This window comes from Melozone crissalis, unplaced genomic scaffold (genome assembly GCF_028551555.1).
Source record: "Melozone crissalis strain CALT ecotype California unplaced genomic scaffold, PUWL_Pcris_2 ptg000090l_1, whole genome shotgun sequence".
Lineage (NCBI taxonomy): Eukaryota > Metazoa > Chordata > Aves > Passeriformes > Passerellidae > Melozone > Melozone crissalis.
Window position 1 is genome coordinate 2,571,936 of NW_026535867.1, and position 14,613 is coordinate 2,586,548.

Here is a 14,613-nt window from a genome sequence, read left to right on the forward strand (position 1 = left end):
AAAGGATATTCTTATTAGAGAGTTTTCCAGTGAAAGTCAGAAAATTGCATAGCTAAATTAGATGGGAATGAACAGAGATAAATTTTGTTTGAGGTCAGTCAGTTTTTTTTTTCTGTACACATCTTCTTTTCCTTTTTACAGTGTTAACTCCTGGTTCCAACCACTTGCTGACCAGTGGGTGGTCTGTTTCCTCTTTTGTCAGCAACCATCCTCTGAAAAACTTGAATTAATCCTGCTACCATCCTGTTGGTAACATGGCAGAAATCAGTCTTGCTGAATTTTGAGTGTGACAAAACCTTTTAAAATACTTTTAAACTACAATGCTGCTTTATTGCTGACAGTCTGTGTTCAGTAACTTCTGCAGTAAAGCCACCAAGCAGCTCAGCTGACAAGTTTGCTGCAAATGGTCTTCTCTAGAATGTGAAACATTTGACTTTCAGGTTGCCTATCTTCAAGACATTCTAAATTGTGTATTCCCCAAGGCAACAAATGTTTTGGATATTTTTAATATGCTGAAACAAACATAAATCAGAAGTTAGCAATCAGCAGCCCTGAAGGCTAAATCTGTCACAGGAGGAAAACTGGTCCAGTAGGAAGTATTTGAAGTGGACCATGAAATCCATAAGGTGCCAGGGAAATTCACAGCATTTGCTCTCTGCTGCCCTTCCCCATCTGCCTCCCCCCCTTTCCCTGCCCAGTGCCTGACCCTCCTGATTGCACATTAGCTCTAGACAGGATTTCCTCTCCTTCTGTCATATGCTGGCCACTTGTCCCCCAGCTGAATGTACAGACATACAGTTAGCAAGTGTTTTCATAACAGTGCCTCAGGCTGGGAATGAACAGCACCAATGTAAAGCTTTTAATTTTTCCTCCTTTTGCTTCTTGGAGTTTGGCTTGAGAAGCTGAGTTGAGGACAACTGTTTCATATGGAGTGTTAAGTAGATTCAAAATGGTTGTGTTTTCAGGCCAGCAGTTAGAAAAACTGATAAATTGAAGAGGTTTTGTGTAAACTTTATGTTTCCATAAGCTTTTTGTAGCCACATTTTCAGAAGCCAGTCAGTGCTGGAGTTAAGCTAATGGATAGTCCATAGGATTTGGAGAACTGCATAACTGACTTTTAATTAAAGCAACCCTTACCTTTTGTTAAAGGCTGTTACTCTCTGATGTCTGCTGGAATTGCTTGGGCTGTGGCACACATTTCTGAACTGTGACTAAGAGGTTTCAGAGCAGCTTTTTGCCACAGACAGGTGTGGATTCCTGTAAAGGATCCTCAAGCTGTGCTTTGGGGTAACCTCAGAGTAAGAGAAGAGCCTGAGTGGCCAAATGTGCTCCTGCATCTGTGCTGAGCAGTGGCAGTGCCGCAGTATTTCCTGCATTCATGTCAGTGCTGGGCTCTGTGGTCACTCTGGAAGCAGATAAACAGAAGCAGAGTTTTGCACTGCACACGAAGCAACCACACTGAGGCTCCTTCTGTGCTTCTGCCTCATTTTCTCCACACACAGCATTTTTGCAAATGCTTTTTGGTATCTTGTCTCAGGGTTGATGTGTGCAAATCGAAATTTTCATCCTTTTCTATTTTGTCAGACTCTGTAATGTTGTGTCAAATGAGAAGTTTTTAACAGCATGATATCTTGATTTTCAAATTTGATAATAAAAATGGGAATAAAGCTAAATCTCTAGTCCTTCAGAGCAAGGTCAAACAGCACAGATACAGACAAGTTGTGAGCTCGCTGTTTCCAACATACATGGAAGTAGCTGAACTCACAAGTTAAAATGATTAGTTGTTTCATGGGATTTAGAATTCATGAAATATTGTCAATACCAGCCCATATCTTAATACCCATCAGTTTCATCACCAGAAGTAAGAAAAAAAACCACCTTTGTTATGCAAAAATTAACATTGATTTTGTAAATATTTGCAAAGGGTGTTGTGTAACATTTTAAAATATGAATGCTTGGGGAAAAAAAAAACTATATTCACCTTATAATTGTTACTAATTCCTTTGCTAGTATTACAAGCGCAGCTGTCAGTTTTGAAATCATGAGTTTGTGTGTTTCCAACATTCCATTATTAACTTGATGATTTTTCAGCTATTGATTCTTTGCTCTGATATGTTTAATTTTTTTAAAAAGGACATAAAGATACTGTTAATTAAAAGCAATAAAGAAGTGGTTGAATTTCTAAATGGTTCACATAACATTTTTCACTGAAACTTTTGACTTCAATATAACATCACTAAATTTTGCTTAAGTATATTAATATGTTTTGCATCATTTGCAGTATGTTTAATTATTTTATCATTTCAATTCTTACAATATTTTTACTGAAAAATCCCTTTTTGTCCATGAGTTTTTAAAAATAGTTTAAGCAATGTTGGGAAAAGTCTGGTATTAATAGAATTCTAACACTGCATCCATGTGCAGCCTTCCTAATGCCAAGTGTTTGTTTTCCTCCCATCCCACTCTGCCAGTGCCATTTGCTTTGCACATAGAAAATCCATATTAAAAACTGGGGGGATCCTTGTCACTTTGTTGAGACTATTTTGTGGCTAAATTAGTCTGCTAGGTTGCAGCTTTATAAATGGCTTGTTCTGAAATCTTCATACTGTTTGTTGTTTGTCCAAATGCTGCCTTCCTTCTAGGACTTCTAGCAGCAGAAAGTAGGTATCCCTTTGTTTTCCTTTAAGGCATATCAGTCAGCTATGGTGTGTGTCTTTGCATGTTTAAAAATCTGCTTTCTTTTGCTTCTCTCTGCTCTTTTCAGTTTTAATACTGCCTGTTCAAACAAAATTATTTGGTATTGACTAAATCTGTCTACAGTGTAATATATAATCAACAGTATAATAAAGCAGAAGGATGATTCCCAGGGAATTCTGAAGGTTCTAATTTAGAGGCAGTATTAAAATTACCTCAGTTTTGGGATTTTTTCCCAATATTTAATATTTGCAACACAACTGAACTAAAATTTATTTTTCATTGAATTGATAAGGTATATTTTGCATTTGCATTTTCATTCCAAAATTGTTTTCATGGACTAATGTTTGCTTTTTTTTCTTTCAACTACCAAACATATACTGTAATATTAGTCAAATATTCTATTCTTGCTCTCAGCTTGCATGAACTTTCTTGATCCTTCTGTGTTGATATGTGTTATCTGATCTATGCATATGCACTGTGGATATGCATACACCTGATTTCAATAACTATCCAAAATGTGTCTCCTCAATGAAGGAATCTTGTTGGCACACAGGGAAGAGGTTCTGCTGCAAAGCAGCTGCACACTTTGTGAGAAACTGGGACCACAAGCATTTCTAAAACCTGCAGGCTATACTAGGCGGAGGAGAAGCGGTGAAATTTTAGGCCCTTTGATACAAACCACAACCATTTCAAAAACAACTAATTCAGCAAAACTAATTCCCCAAAAACAAGCTATAGAAAGTGGGGGTTTCCTGCAGCAGTTTGAGACTTGTAGATTAACAGCTCTGCTTCTGTCCTAGGTCAGGACATGTCAGCAGGGCATGTGTCCCTGTCTCCATCTCTGATCAATCATGGATTTTGTGGTTGTTGTTGTTTGGTTCATTCTTTTGATTTTACAGATTGTGGGGGAAGTTGTTCATTTTCCTCCTATTTCCTCAACTCAGAGTGCCTGTCCAGTAACATGAGAGTGAAAGTTCAATGGATTTTTGTAAAAAAGTTTTGTGATAGTATTATTTTTAAGCAGTTGTAGGGGAAGAGAAAAAAAACCTCATACAGTGCTTGTGCCATGATTTTTGGGTTTTTGTTCATGCATAGAGACTTTTCTTCCACAAACTGACTATAAGGGTGTGCTGCCTTCATGCTGGACAGAAGGGGGGGTTTAGACATTTTTGCAAGGAGGAAGAAAGGATCTAAGGAAGGGGTAGTGAAGGGCATTCATCTATTAAAATATTCATTTGTTTAGTTGCATGTGAGTGCACTTAGATGTAAGCTACAGGTCTGGTTTGTAAAACAACACTTCTGCATGTTTCTTTGCCGCCACACTAGGCTGGCTTCTCTCATATCTGTGGCTGGATTTTCAGTGAGGGGTAGCTGGGAAAAAGAGTTGACAAACTATGTGAAGGTGCCAAGTATGGAGACAGGAGAAAGTGGAGTCTTGCCCACTGTCAGTGCCCCTGTGTGTGCAGGATGTAGAAAGTCTCTCTTCAAAATTAAGCATCAGTTTCTTGCTGCCCTCTTTGTCCTCTCCCCCACCACTTCCTCTTCCCCCCCATCCTTTGTTGTTTTCCATACATAGTACTCTCCTCTATGTTCTGTCTGCTGTTTGGAAACACTTAATCTCTTGTTTTCTTTTCCTTTTTCTTTTTTCTTTTGTTTAGTCCCTTTCTCCTTGTTTTTCTCTCCTGCACCTATTTCCTTTAGTTTCTTTTCTGACTTCACATGCCTTTCTCTCCTTTCTTGTATTCCTTAGGTGTTCCTACCTTTTTTAATGTAGTTGTAAATCCCAATACCCTTCCTTTGCACCAGCAGTCTTCTTTCTGAATTGTTGCTGTCATCTCCATAAACCTCCACCTTTCTAGTTCTCTTACTACACTCTTCCTGATTGTTTTATATACATGCAGTGTATGGATATACATATATTTCTTTTATCACTGCCTTATTTGCTTCCCAGTAGCATTCACAGAACTGTGTGCATGTAGGAGCTTATTTATAAATTTATAGTGTCTAAACTTCACTGTTTGATTTCAGTCCAAGGAGGAAGAAGTCATGAAATGCCATATAGCTCAAATTTGAGCAGGACAGAGCCTTTACTTGCCTTGCATGTTAATTACACTGCTGCATATATGTAAAACATGTATCTGCCACCTTATATAAACTCTTACAGTCATGTACATGTGTACACCTGCTTTGGCTGTCATCTGTCCCTGCAGAGTCAGTTGCTCTGGAATACAGTGAACAGCAAAGAGCAGCAAATTACTGTGTGAGATCAGAGGCATCTCAGCTCCAGTGATTCTTGCAGATGTTGTAGCAAGTGATGAAGAGCAGCTGGTGCTCAGCTGGCTTTCTCTAAATCTGAGAAGTTACATCAGTTAAAGTAGTAGAAGGGTCTGCACTTTATAATAATGCCCATGGCTTGTTTTTTTGTGAGGTTGTATCCTGTGACTTCGTTTTGTCATTCTAATATTTGATCTCTGTAAAATTTAACAATTTCTGATGATTTTTTTGTCTTTTCTTGCTGGATGTACTACCCTCAGACCTCTTCATAAACAAAGTAGAATGTAAATCCTACCTTCTGAAATGGCTGTGCTTTAAGAGCCAGGATTGGTCTTTTAACTTCATTTCCATCAGCTGCCCATGAGAAGGCAGCCACGAGATGAGGCTGAGAGAAATCAGCTTCTGTTTATTGTAGATTGGCTGGCTTAAGGACTGAACTGTGACATATAGAGAAATTGCAAATGACAGCAAAGCCTTTCTTAGTCATTTAAATACCACTGTGAAATCTTCAAGTCACAGTTACTTACCTGTTTACACAACATGAAGAACAGTTGAAAAACCAATCAAATAAAGACAGTTTATAAGAATGAACAGGATACAAAGGAGTGGCTGGTGTCATGAACTTCATTTTATGTGGTTCTACAAATCTAAGAGATTTAGACTTTGCCAATGTCTCTTTCGTAAAAACTTGCTAATAGTATAATGATTATTATAAGTTCTTCTGCAGAGTTATTTCCTGGCATAGTAATTGCAGGAGAATGGCAAAAAGGTGTTTATAGTTTTGTGTTTAAACAATGTCAGGCTTCTTGAGTTCTGGGTTTTCATTACTCAAGTGAATTTCTGATTTTTATGACACTTTACATGAGGGTTTGTAATCTTCAGTGTTGAAAAATCAATCAAGGAGTTCTTTTGCTCTCTGTCAGAAAGTGTTTGCACTCAGGGTGTAGTCTGTGCTTTGTACCAATAGCTGAGTCTCTTTACCTAAACCCTTTATTCAGTTGTACGGTGTTGCAGAACACATGTCACATGAAAAGAGGTTCCTGATTCTGTTTACTGCCTGTTACATAACAGGGGGAGCCAGTTATACCTTCCTGGTGTGCTGAGAAGCCTCAGAAAAGCAAACTTTTGGGATGCTTTGTACTACGGGGACACTTGGCTACTGCAGAATGTGCAGGCAATTCTTGGAATAGTATTTAAAATTCTCTTTTACTCTGTTCTGGGGAGAAGTAAGCAACTCCTCCCTACCTTTAAAGTTCAGTTTCTCTAGTCAAACCACCTGTTCCAGACCAGAATAGCTGGATGTTGTAGTAACAACAACATTTTACCAAGGCTTTGCCTACTTCCAGCCTGAAGAACCTGTGTCCATAGCAACTTCAGGTGCACTGTATGACAACTACAGACTCTAGAGACAGAATTCAGCTGTAACAGAAAACTATTTTTCACTGGCCATCTCCAAAAATGAGGTGGTAGAGCCTTGCACAAAATACCTGGGGAAACTTTGACTACGCAGTGTGAAGATAAATTCCCAAGTTTCTGCTTCACAAGGCAAATGTGTCTCTGATACATAACAGATCTGCCTCAGTAGACAGAAAACTGCTCAATTCATCTCTGTCTTCTCAGAAGTAATTGGGTATCATCCTTAAGAAGTCATTCCACTAACTGTAAAAGCATCTCATGTACTAGTGGTGACTGCAGGAGACTGTCATAAGCATTCTAATGTGGTTTTTCCTCTTTTTTTATATATGACAGCTCATAGTTTTCAACTTTTCACAGTTGGCAGTCCCCAGGAAACTCTGAGTAGCTGCAACCATTCTTTCTTAGGTTTTCTTATGGGAATACAGGGAAGACAAGTTTGTGTGCATGGCCCAGAGTGTCCCTGCTCCTTTGACCCTGTGGTCATTTCTGTGCATTTACAGGAGGATCCAGAGACTTCTCACAGAACCATGTTTGGTGTGGATTTTGTTACTGTTTCTGCAGAGAAGAGTCTTCTATTTATATCACTGGAAATGCAGCCTTTCCTGTGCAGTTGGATCTGGTTTTATAGTAACTTAAGGTTCAGGTGAGATTCATCTCACCCAAAAGTTGGGGCTGCTTGAAAATTCTGGGACAGTGAGCAGGATTTTATAACAAAGTTTAATTTCTGGAGTCTTAAAAAACAAATGAACACAGCCAGTCAAATTAGTCAACTTCCTGATTTTTCCTGTCTTACTGATATTTATGCATCATTCTAATTTTCATATTTCTAGATTCTGTCTGTAACTGCTACAGACCATGAGAAGTCTGAGATTTTAGTTTGTATGACTATAATAATTCACTTAAGTCCTTTATCATCTGTGATAAAGGTTAAAGTGGGTGCATTTGCAATGTTGAAAAGAGTTTAAATCCTATTTCAAGAGGATATAAGTTTTAATTATAAATATTGAGCAGCTTTACACTTTCCCCAAAGGTTAGAAATTCAGCTTGAATATTAATCTTTTTAGAAACATGTGTGCTGTAAATGTTGGTTAACTTCATTTTATGTAATATCTCTTCCCTGAATTTAAAACTCTTCTGAAAGGGACTTTTAGACATTTTAACAGATGTCTGTAACAAAGAGAGTTTAAGTGTTCACAAAAATTCCTGTAAAATTGTCCTCTCACTTTTTTTAAGCACTAACATGCTGTCAGTATATTGCTGCTATGCCATTTTCTCATACAGGTGCACATTATTTGTAAATGAGTGAGGGGCATGGCGGTAGGTGAAACATAAGATTATAGGTAAAAATAAAAACATAAGGTAAAAACTGTCATTTGTGAGATTAACAAAGCCACTGTCACAAAGTCCCATCAAATTTCTTAAGGACATTCTTGGAAACTTTATTTACAGCCTCCTATTCAATGTGACCAATGGACAGGAGAAAAAAAAAGATCTAATGATCAAACCCTATTTTTTTTTAAATTCCCAAATATTCAAGAGGTTGTTGAGATGCAAATATTGAAAAATCACAATTTTCATTTCTATTTCAAAGCCCTCAAAGTATTCCACAAAATAAATTTTGCAAAGGAAATAAAACTATCAAATAAGGAATGTGGTGGTCCAGAGCATTTGGTGTTTCACAATAACACAGCACTGCAGGCAACTTTGAACACACTTCTTACTGGTTCCAGATTTGGCTCAAGTTTTGGAGATTATGGGCAACACTGAACAGCATTAGAGACTCTTAATATCCCCAGGCTCTGAAGTGAATCTTCTCTTGAATTTTCCTTAAATTCCCCAAATACACAGAAAGGGCTTTGAACCCAGAAAAAGAAGCTTTGCTTGAAAATAAAATAAATAAAATAAAAATACCTCTGAGCATGAAAACAGCAGAAATAAAAGAGAATTTTAACAAATTTTCTTCTACCAACTGGCACCTGGAAAGTCAAGCACTTTTCTTCAGGCTTGGAGATCTCTAATTCCATCAGTCATTAACTGATGTGCTGAACATGGAAAGGAAACAGTGCAGTTCTTTTGGGGTCCCTGGGTGGGTTTTTTTCCTTGGCTTTGAGGCTTGGTTGGGATCTCTCCATCTTCTAACCAGCAGATCCCCAGTCCTTATATTTCCTCAGGTTTCCTGCTGTGTCTGTGGCAGAGGGATGTGAATGGTTCCTTTCAGATGAGCATTCTTGTTCATTATCAAAGAGGAAGCAAATTTTTCTCTTTTTTCAGTGCACCCAACCTCGTGCACAGCAACTACTAAAAGTCAAACCATTTGTTTTATTTGCTGACAGCCACAGATTTTTGAAAGAACATAAATTAGTCCATCAAATAGGTGTAAGTAGTCAGAAACACTTGATGGGAGAGAATTAAGTTTTATTGCTCCTGAGACATGAGCTGTGAGTGAGGGGGATATTCTCAAACCTTGTACAGAGAACTGTGAGGAGAATTTTAGGCTGAGGTTTGTACTAAATGTGATGCAAGAGTTTCTAGGTTTGTAATTTATTTCTCCTCAGCCATGAGGTTGCAAGTCTTGTATAGTAGTTTTTGTGTATTTTGTTATGTTTATTCAACTTTTTCAAGATTTTCAGAGAAATAAGTTAACTTTTCCTTGTGTGGTTAAGAGGCAGTTGGGTATATTGTTTTTATTACATTCTGAAAATGCAGTACAAAAGCCTTTGAGTTAAGGAGGGCTGATAAGAATTGTTCATGCAATAGAAGATAGAATTTCAAGGAATGCAGCAATTTTTTTAGATGTTATCTATCTTGGCAAAAAGACACAGGCAAATGTATAAATAAACAGAATAAGCATATTGATGAGAAATTCGTGAAATAGAGCATGTCTAGAGTTCAGTATCCAGAATTAAGAATTTGTTTGTGAAAAAGCATTCAGTTGTTCACTGCCAGACCACCACAGCATTGCTGCAGACTCTCACTGGATATGCTGCCTCTTACCAGATGCTTTTACCACAGTGGAAAAAGTGAGGACATGATCCATGGGTGTTGAGATAAGCCAAAGTTGGCATCCTAGTAAAGCACATAAATGGCAGCCACCACTGATACTCTGATTTTTAAACAAGTTGCTTCACACAGAACCACTGTGGGGTGGTTTACTGTGGGTTTGTGTTGTGTTTCTTTGTCCTCTCCTGCTGAGAGTTCAGCTTTCCCTCATGGACCTTCCATAATGCCTCCCATTTCTCCTTTTTGTCTCCATAGCTCTCACTTCTCTCTCACCCCCATGCCATATAAAAATCATCCCCATCATCCTATGACCCAAAACCATGCCCTGCTGAAAAAGCAGGGTAGGAGATAACCAGGCAAGCAGGACAAACAGAACAAAAACACATTACAGCCTTTTTTGTCCCCCAGGATTCAGCAGTCAGGTGTTTCTCCCTCTTCCTTCCTTTATCCCGATGCTGATTTTAAAAATATTTGTGAAAGCATTGGTTCTTCCTGATTTTACCAATGTTTGGGATTTGATTTCAAAATAATTCTTACTGATGTTTCAAAATTGTACAGCATGTATTTGAAGTTGTCTGGCAGTTCAAAAAGAGAAGTGAAGGATGGGGTGGGAATGGTGAGGACAGGCCAATAATGCAAGTGGCTCCATGAGATATTGTTGGGAGCGAGGCTAAAATAGAACAAAGCTGAGCTTAATAAACTCAGGTTTTGACCTCTCTCCCATTAAGCCATTTCTTATGTATAATTACATTATCTGTGAGCACTTTTGATATATGTAAAATTTATTCAGTGATTTTTCTTATTAAAACTCCAGCTTTTTTAAGATCCTATTCCAGTTGTACCAGATGAATGGAAAGTTTCCTTTTCCAGAGTTCAGTTTACCATGAGCCTTTGCTTTATTGATTTTTTTTTCTGCTTTTTTTCCCTGTCTGTTGCCCCATAGGAGCAGTCTCACAGGTGCTGGACAGCCTGGAAGAAATTCATGCACTTACAGACTGCAGTGAAAAAGACTTAGATTTTCTTCACAGTGTTTTCCAGGATCAGCATCTTCACACGTTACTAGATGTAAGTTTTCTGTGATAAAAATTTGAATGTGTTCCTGGATCTGTTGTCCATTGGATAACATTTTATTTTATCCTTAGCATATTCTCTTTTCTTGTTTGATATCAAAATCAATTTCTTTATTTGTAGAATGTAAGAATCCTCCAGCACTTTATGCAAAAATACATTTTTAGGACTGCAATATAGAGTATTGTAGGATGTGTAAGTGATTAAGAGTTGTAGTTAATAGGTTTGCTTTAAAATAATTAATCAGGATATTTTTTTTCCCTTAATAAGGGCTAGATTTTAGTTTTTATTTTAAATGTGAACTTTATAACTGAAATTTACAACTTTATAACTGTGCATGTTCTATTATTATTATTATTATCATTAAATGTACTAATCTCAGGCCAGGTCTGGGGATATTCTTACAAGTCTGAAATGTTTTGTGTGATGCACCAAGGTATGCTCATTTCTCTTTCACACTTGGATGTGGTATGTTATATGCTCAGTCATCTAAAATCTGTATTTCTCTGTGGTTCTGGAGAGCTGCTAGTCCATAAGGCAACAGTGTCTTACTAGAGTGCCAAAACACTCACTGAATGACAAATTCAAAAGCACACCATGCTGTCAGTGACTTTGTATGTGCACAGCACTGAGATCTAAAGTAAAAGTCAAAAAAAGTAGCAGAAAAAATACTTCCCCTGATGTTTTTTTCTGGGATATGTGGATACTTCATGTTGAAGACAGAGAACTTGCTTTTAGGGAAGACCAGCTTTTTCTAAAGCAATCTACAGCTTGCACTGAGAAAAAACTCCAGATGGAACCAAATGCACAGGGGCACCTTGGCAGGTGCTGTGACACAGCAGTGACACACCTGCAGGGCAAAGCAGCTGGCACTGGGGAGCCAGGGCTGCCACTTCTGTGTGTTCTGACTGCTTTTACTTTATGCCAGTTGTGCTGCAGTCCTGTGGGCTGAATAACCACTGGTAGGTGAACAGCATCTTTTATTTTAATGTTGTTTGAGAGTAAATATGCTCTGGTAACAGTGTACAGTGAAAAATAAAAAATGGTAGGTGGGCATAATGAAATTAATTTAAAATATGCACTCCTGGATCAAACCAAAATGTTTGTGTGATCACATGGATGATGAACTTTTCAGTGCAATGTCTAAAACTGAACAGCTCAGTCAATATCACAGATCTAACAAGATGTGTGTGTTTTTCACCCAGTGAAAGAGCCACAGGAGTAGGAGTCATTCCAGCTGTCTGATCTGCAGGTTCCTGATGATGTTTGTAGAGACTTGAGAGAGTTTCTGCAAAACTGTTGAGTGCTCTGGTTCCTCTGTGCAGCTTTGCAGGAGCACAAGCTGAATATAAAAAGTGCCACAGGTCCTGTGGTGTGCAGACTCTTTAGAATGTAGTGAATGATTTGTACACTCGTTACTGTTTGATCAGTCACTTGAATTCTGTGCATTCTTGAAGTTTAAGGGATTCCAGTCTGGAGGTGGCCCCAGCTGCTGGCAGAGCTCTCCCACAGCTCTGCTGCCCCTGGGACTGGAGCATCCAGAGATGGGGATGGCTGCTCAGTGATGGTGGCATTGCCCTGGCACCACACTGCAGTTCTCATCTTTGTTCTCTGATAACTGTTCATGCATTTTACATCAACAGGCATTGCATAAAATTATATGGGGCATACAGGAGGAAGGGACTAGGAGCTCATGACTTCCTGAATTGTATCTCCAACAACTCATCTTTGCAATTTGTATTAAAATATGAATCTTTTTTCCCAATTTAAGTTCACCTACCTTGTGTCCTAGATGCTTAAATTACTTTTTATATGGCATGCTGCAGTACAGAAAGGTGCTCAGTTAATATGAACAAGAAATAAAAAATCTGGAGAGGAGTAGAATAATATGAGTGTACTAAGAACCAAAATACTTGTGTCACTCATGCAGAAAGGTTTTAGATATTTATTAACCATTATTGTATTATCTTATAACTTCCTGGGCTTTGGTAAACCACATGGCCTTAGTTTCAGTATTTTTCAGGGTAATAGGTCTGCCAGACATTAACTCATGCTTCTGCAATGCTTTTGCTTTTTTCTGCTCTTGACAGTGCCAGTCAGGTTCCTGGTACTTCATTCATGACCTGGTAATACTGTAATGATATGTTGTAGCTTTTCAAATAAGAAAAACCAGCAGTGAAGTTGTAGAATTTTCACATTCTTCATCAGTTATTCTCATAAACAGAGAGGGATGCATGTAATTGCACCTTATAAAGATATCTGTGAGAACAAAATGGCATAAAAAGCATTTTTCTTTCATTATGCTATGTGGAAGGGCAATGATAGAATCCTCCCCAGGATACTTTGGTTAGAAAAATACAAACTAAAATTCTGAAACAATGCAGTGTCCTGAAATAAGTCTTCTAAAGCCTGAAGCAAGTGTCAGTATTATTTGGAAGGGTAGTTTTTTCCTGTCAGTAACTTGCATGTGGGAGATTGATTTCTGGTTTTGTATCAATACTATTCCAATTTCTTTCTCAGGAAAAATCACCAGTTGTACTTGGATGAAGTTCTGCCAGGGAAACTGTTAATTCCTCTTAGAGTATTTAGGGTTACTGAAGCCTCCAGACCAAGTAACCCATAAACCATTATATGCCACTAAGTAGGAATTTTCTATTCTGTTGTGAAGTTGTGGCTGTCACTTTGCATTAAATACTGTTCCTCTTCTGTGGCCATTTTCCACAGTTAAATTTGTTCTCGTGTTCCTACTCTTTCTCAAGAGTTATCCTTATTTTTAGATTAAGCACATGATGGTAGATCATGCCTGCTGCTGAAATGTCTTATTTTGCCTCTGAAATAACTTTTTCTGAAGGCCAAGAAGGAAAGAACAATCATTTTGTTAAGGCTGCAAGTTACCCATCTGTTGGGTTTTTTTTAGATTACAAAATAGAAATCTTCTTTCTCAGTAATTCATTAACTTGGGTGTTATGAGGACAGGCACCTCTGAAGGCCACAGAAGGCATCATCCTATTGATTGTTTTTAATTGATTAATTTGTTTAGATAACTGTCTTAAGGCTCTCTTCTAATTTACTTGGTGGCCAAAAGCGTTCAAAACAAGGGGAAGAAATGTGCAAACTGCTTAGAAAGTAGTTAATCACTCTCAGCAATACAGAAGCATATCCTGATGTGGGTTTATTGAATAGTTTCATTGTGTGGTTTTTTTCATCATGTTATAGAATCCTATTATTTGTGTTGAGTGGGTTTTTTCCTGCAGAGAAGTTTCACATTTCATTATTAAAAACTTGTGTTTACTGCAGAGAGTAAAGAAAAGACCCTTTTAGAAACAGCCATATAGAAATATTTACTGGCTAGAAAAAATTTATTGTTTAATGATTGATATTTTTTTTTTTTGTTTAAGTAAAAGAGTAACTTTGGTTTGGACAGATTTTTCTTTTCTCCTGCTCTGTTCATCTCTGATGATCAAAATTTTGCTGAATCCTGTAGGAGATTTCTCTGTGTCACTTAGAAATGTCTGGATTTATGACTATATAAAGCTTTATAGACTGTTTCATTCCAGCATCCAATTTAGATGATAAAGAATGCAGTACAGTATATAAATAACTTTATGGAAAAACAGAGTTAAATTTAAGTAGTGAAAGCAGTTTTTTATTACCATGGACAGATTTTTAGAAGCCTTATCAAATACTTGAATTCAATTCTTTTTTATTGACTTTCATGAAAGACATCCTGGGAGACACTGCTGTCCTGTGTTAGCAGGACTGATAAAGAAGCTGGAAAGAATTGTAAAGAGGTTACTAATTTTGGAGGTCTTTTACTTCAGTTATTATTTGTTAAAGTCTAGTGGGCTTCAAGGCTGTGCTTAGTGGGGTAGAGTTTTATCCATGATGTTTTATCCATGATGTTTCATCTCTGTCAGTGCATCAGAGGAATTCTGCTCAGATGGAAACGCAGGAGCTGCTGCTTGGTGCAGCTGCCTGCCCTGAAGGAGATGAGAGAAATCATTCTCCTGTGCTTTGGTCACCTCTGCAGGGCCCTGGCTGGGCTGACTCTGAATGCACATGTCCCTCAATTTACAAGTGAGATTTTCACCCAGCAGGAGAACAATATCAGCTTTTGTGTGACTGGGGCCTCTCTGCTGGCTTTGTCTGCATCTGTCT

General features: G+C 37.9%; 1 protein-coding gene across 7 annotated transcripts in view; it reads left to right on the top strand.

The window, feature by feature from the left end:
* The window catches only part of CASK (calcium/calmodulin dependent serine protein kinase), a 185,643-nt gene that overhangs the window by 123,122 nt on the left and 47,908 nt on the right, over window positions 1-14,613 (top strand). For 4 of the 7 annotated variants that reach the window (XM_054291346.1, XM_054291349.1, XM_054291350.1 and 1 more), the window contains exons 11-12: window positions 2,643-2,660; window positions 10,331-10,452. In XM_054291346.1, the coding sequence (XP_054147321.1) occupies window positions 2,643-2,660; window positions 10,331-10,452 (140 nt within the window). The remainder of the gene's footprint in view (window positions 1-2,642; window positions 2,661-10,330; window positions 10,453-14,613) is intronic. The other 3 variants (XM_054291351.1, XM_054291348.1, XM_054291352.1) reach the window with 1 other exon arrangement.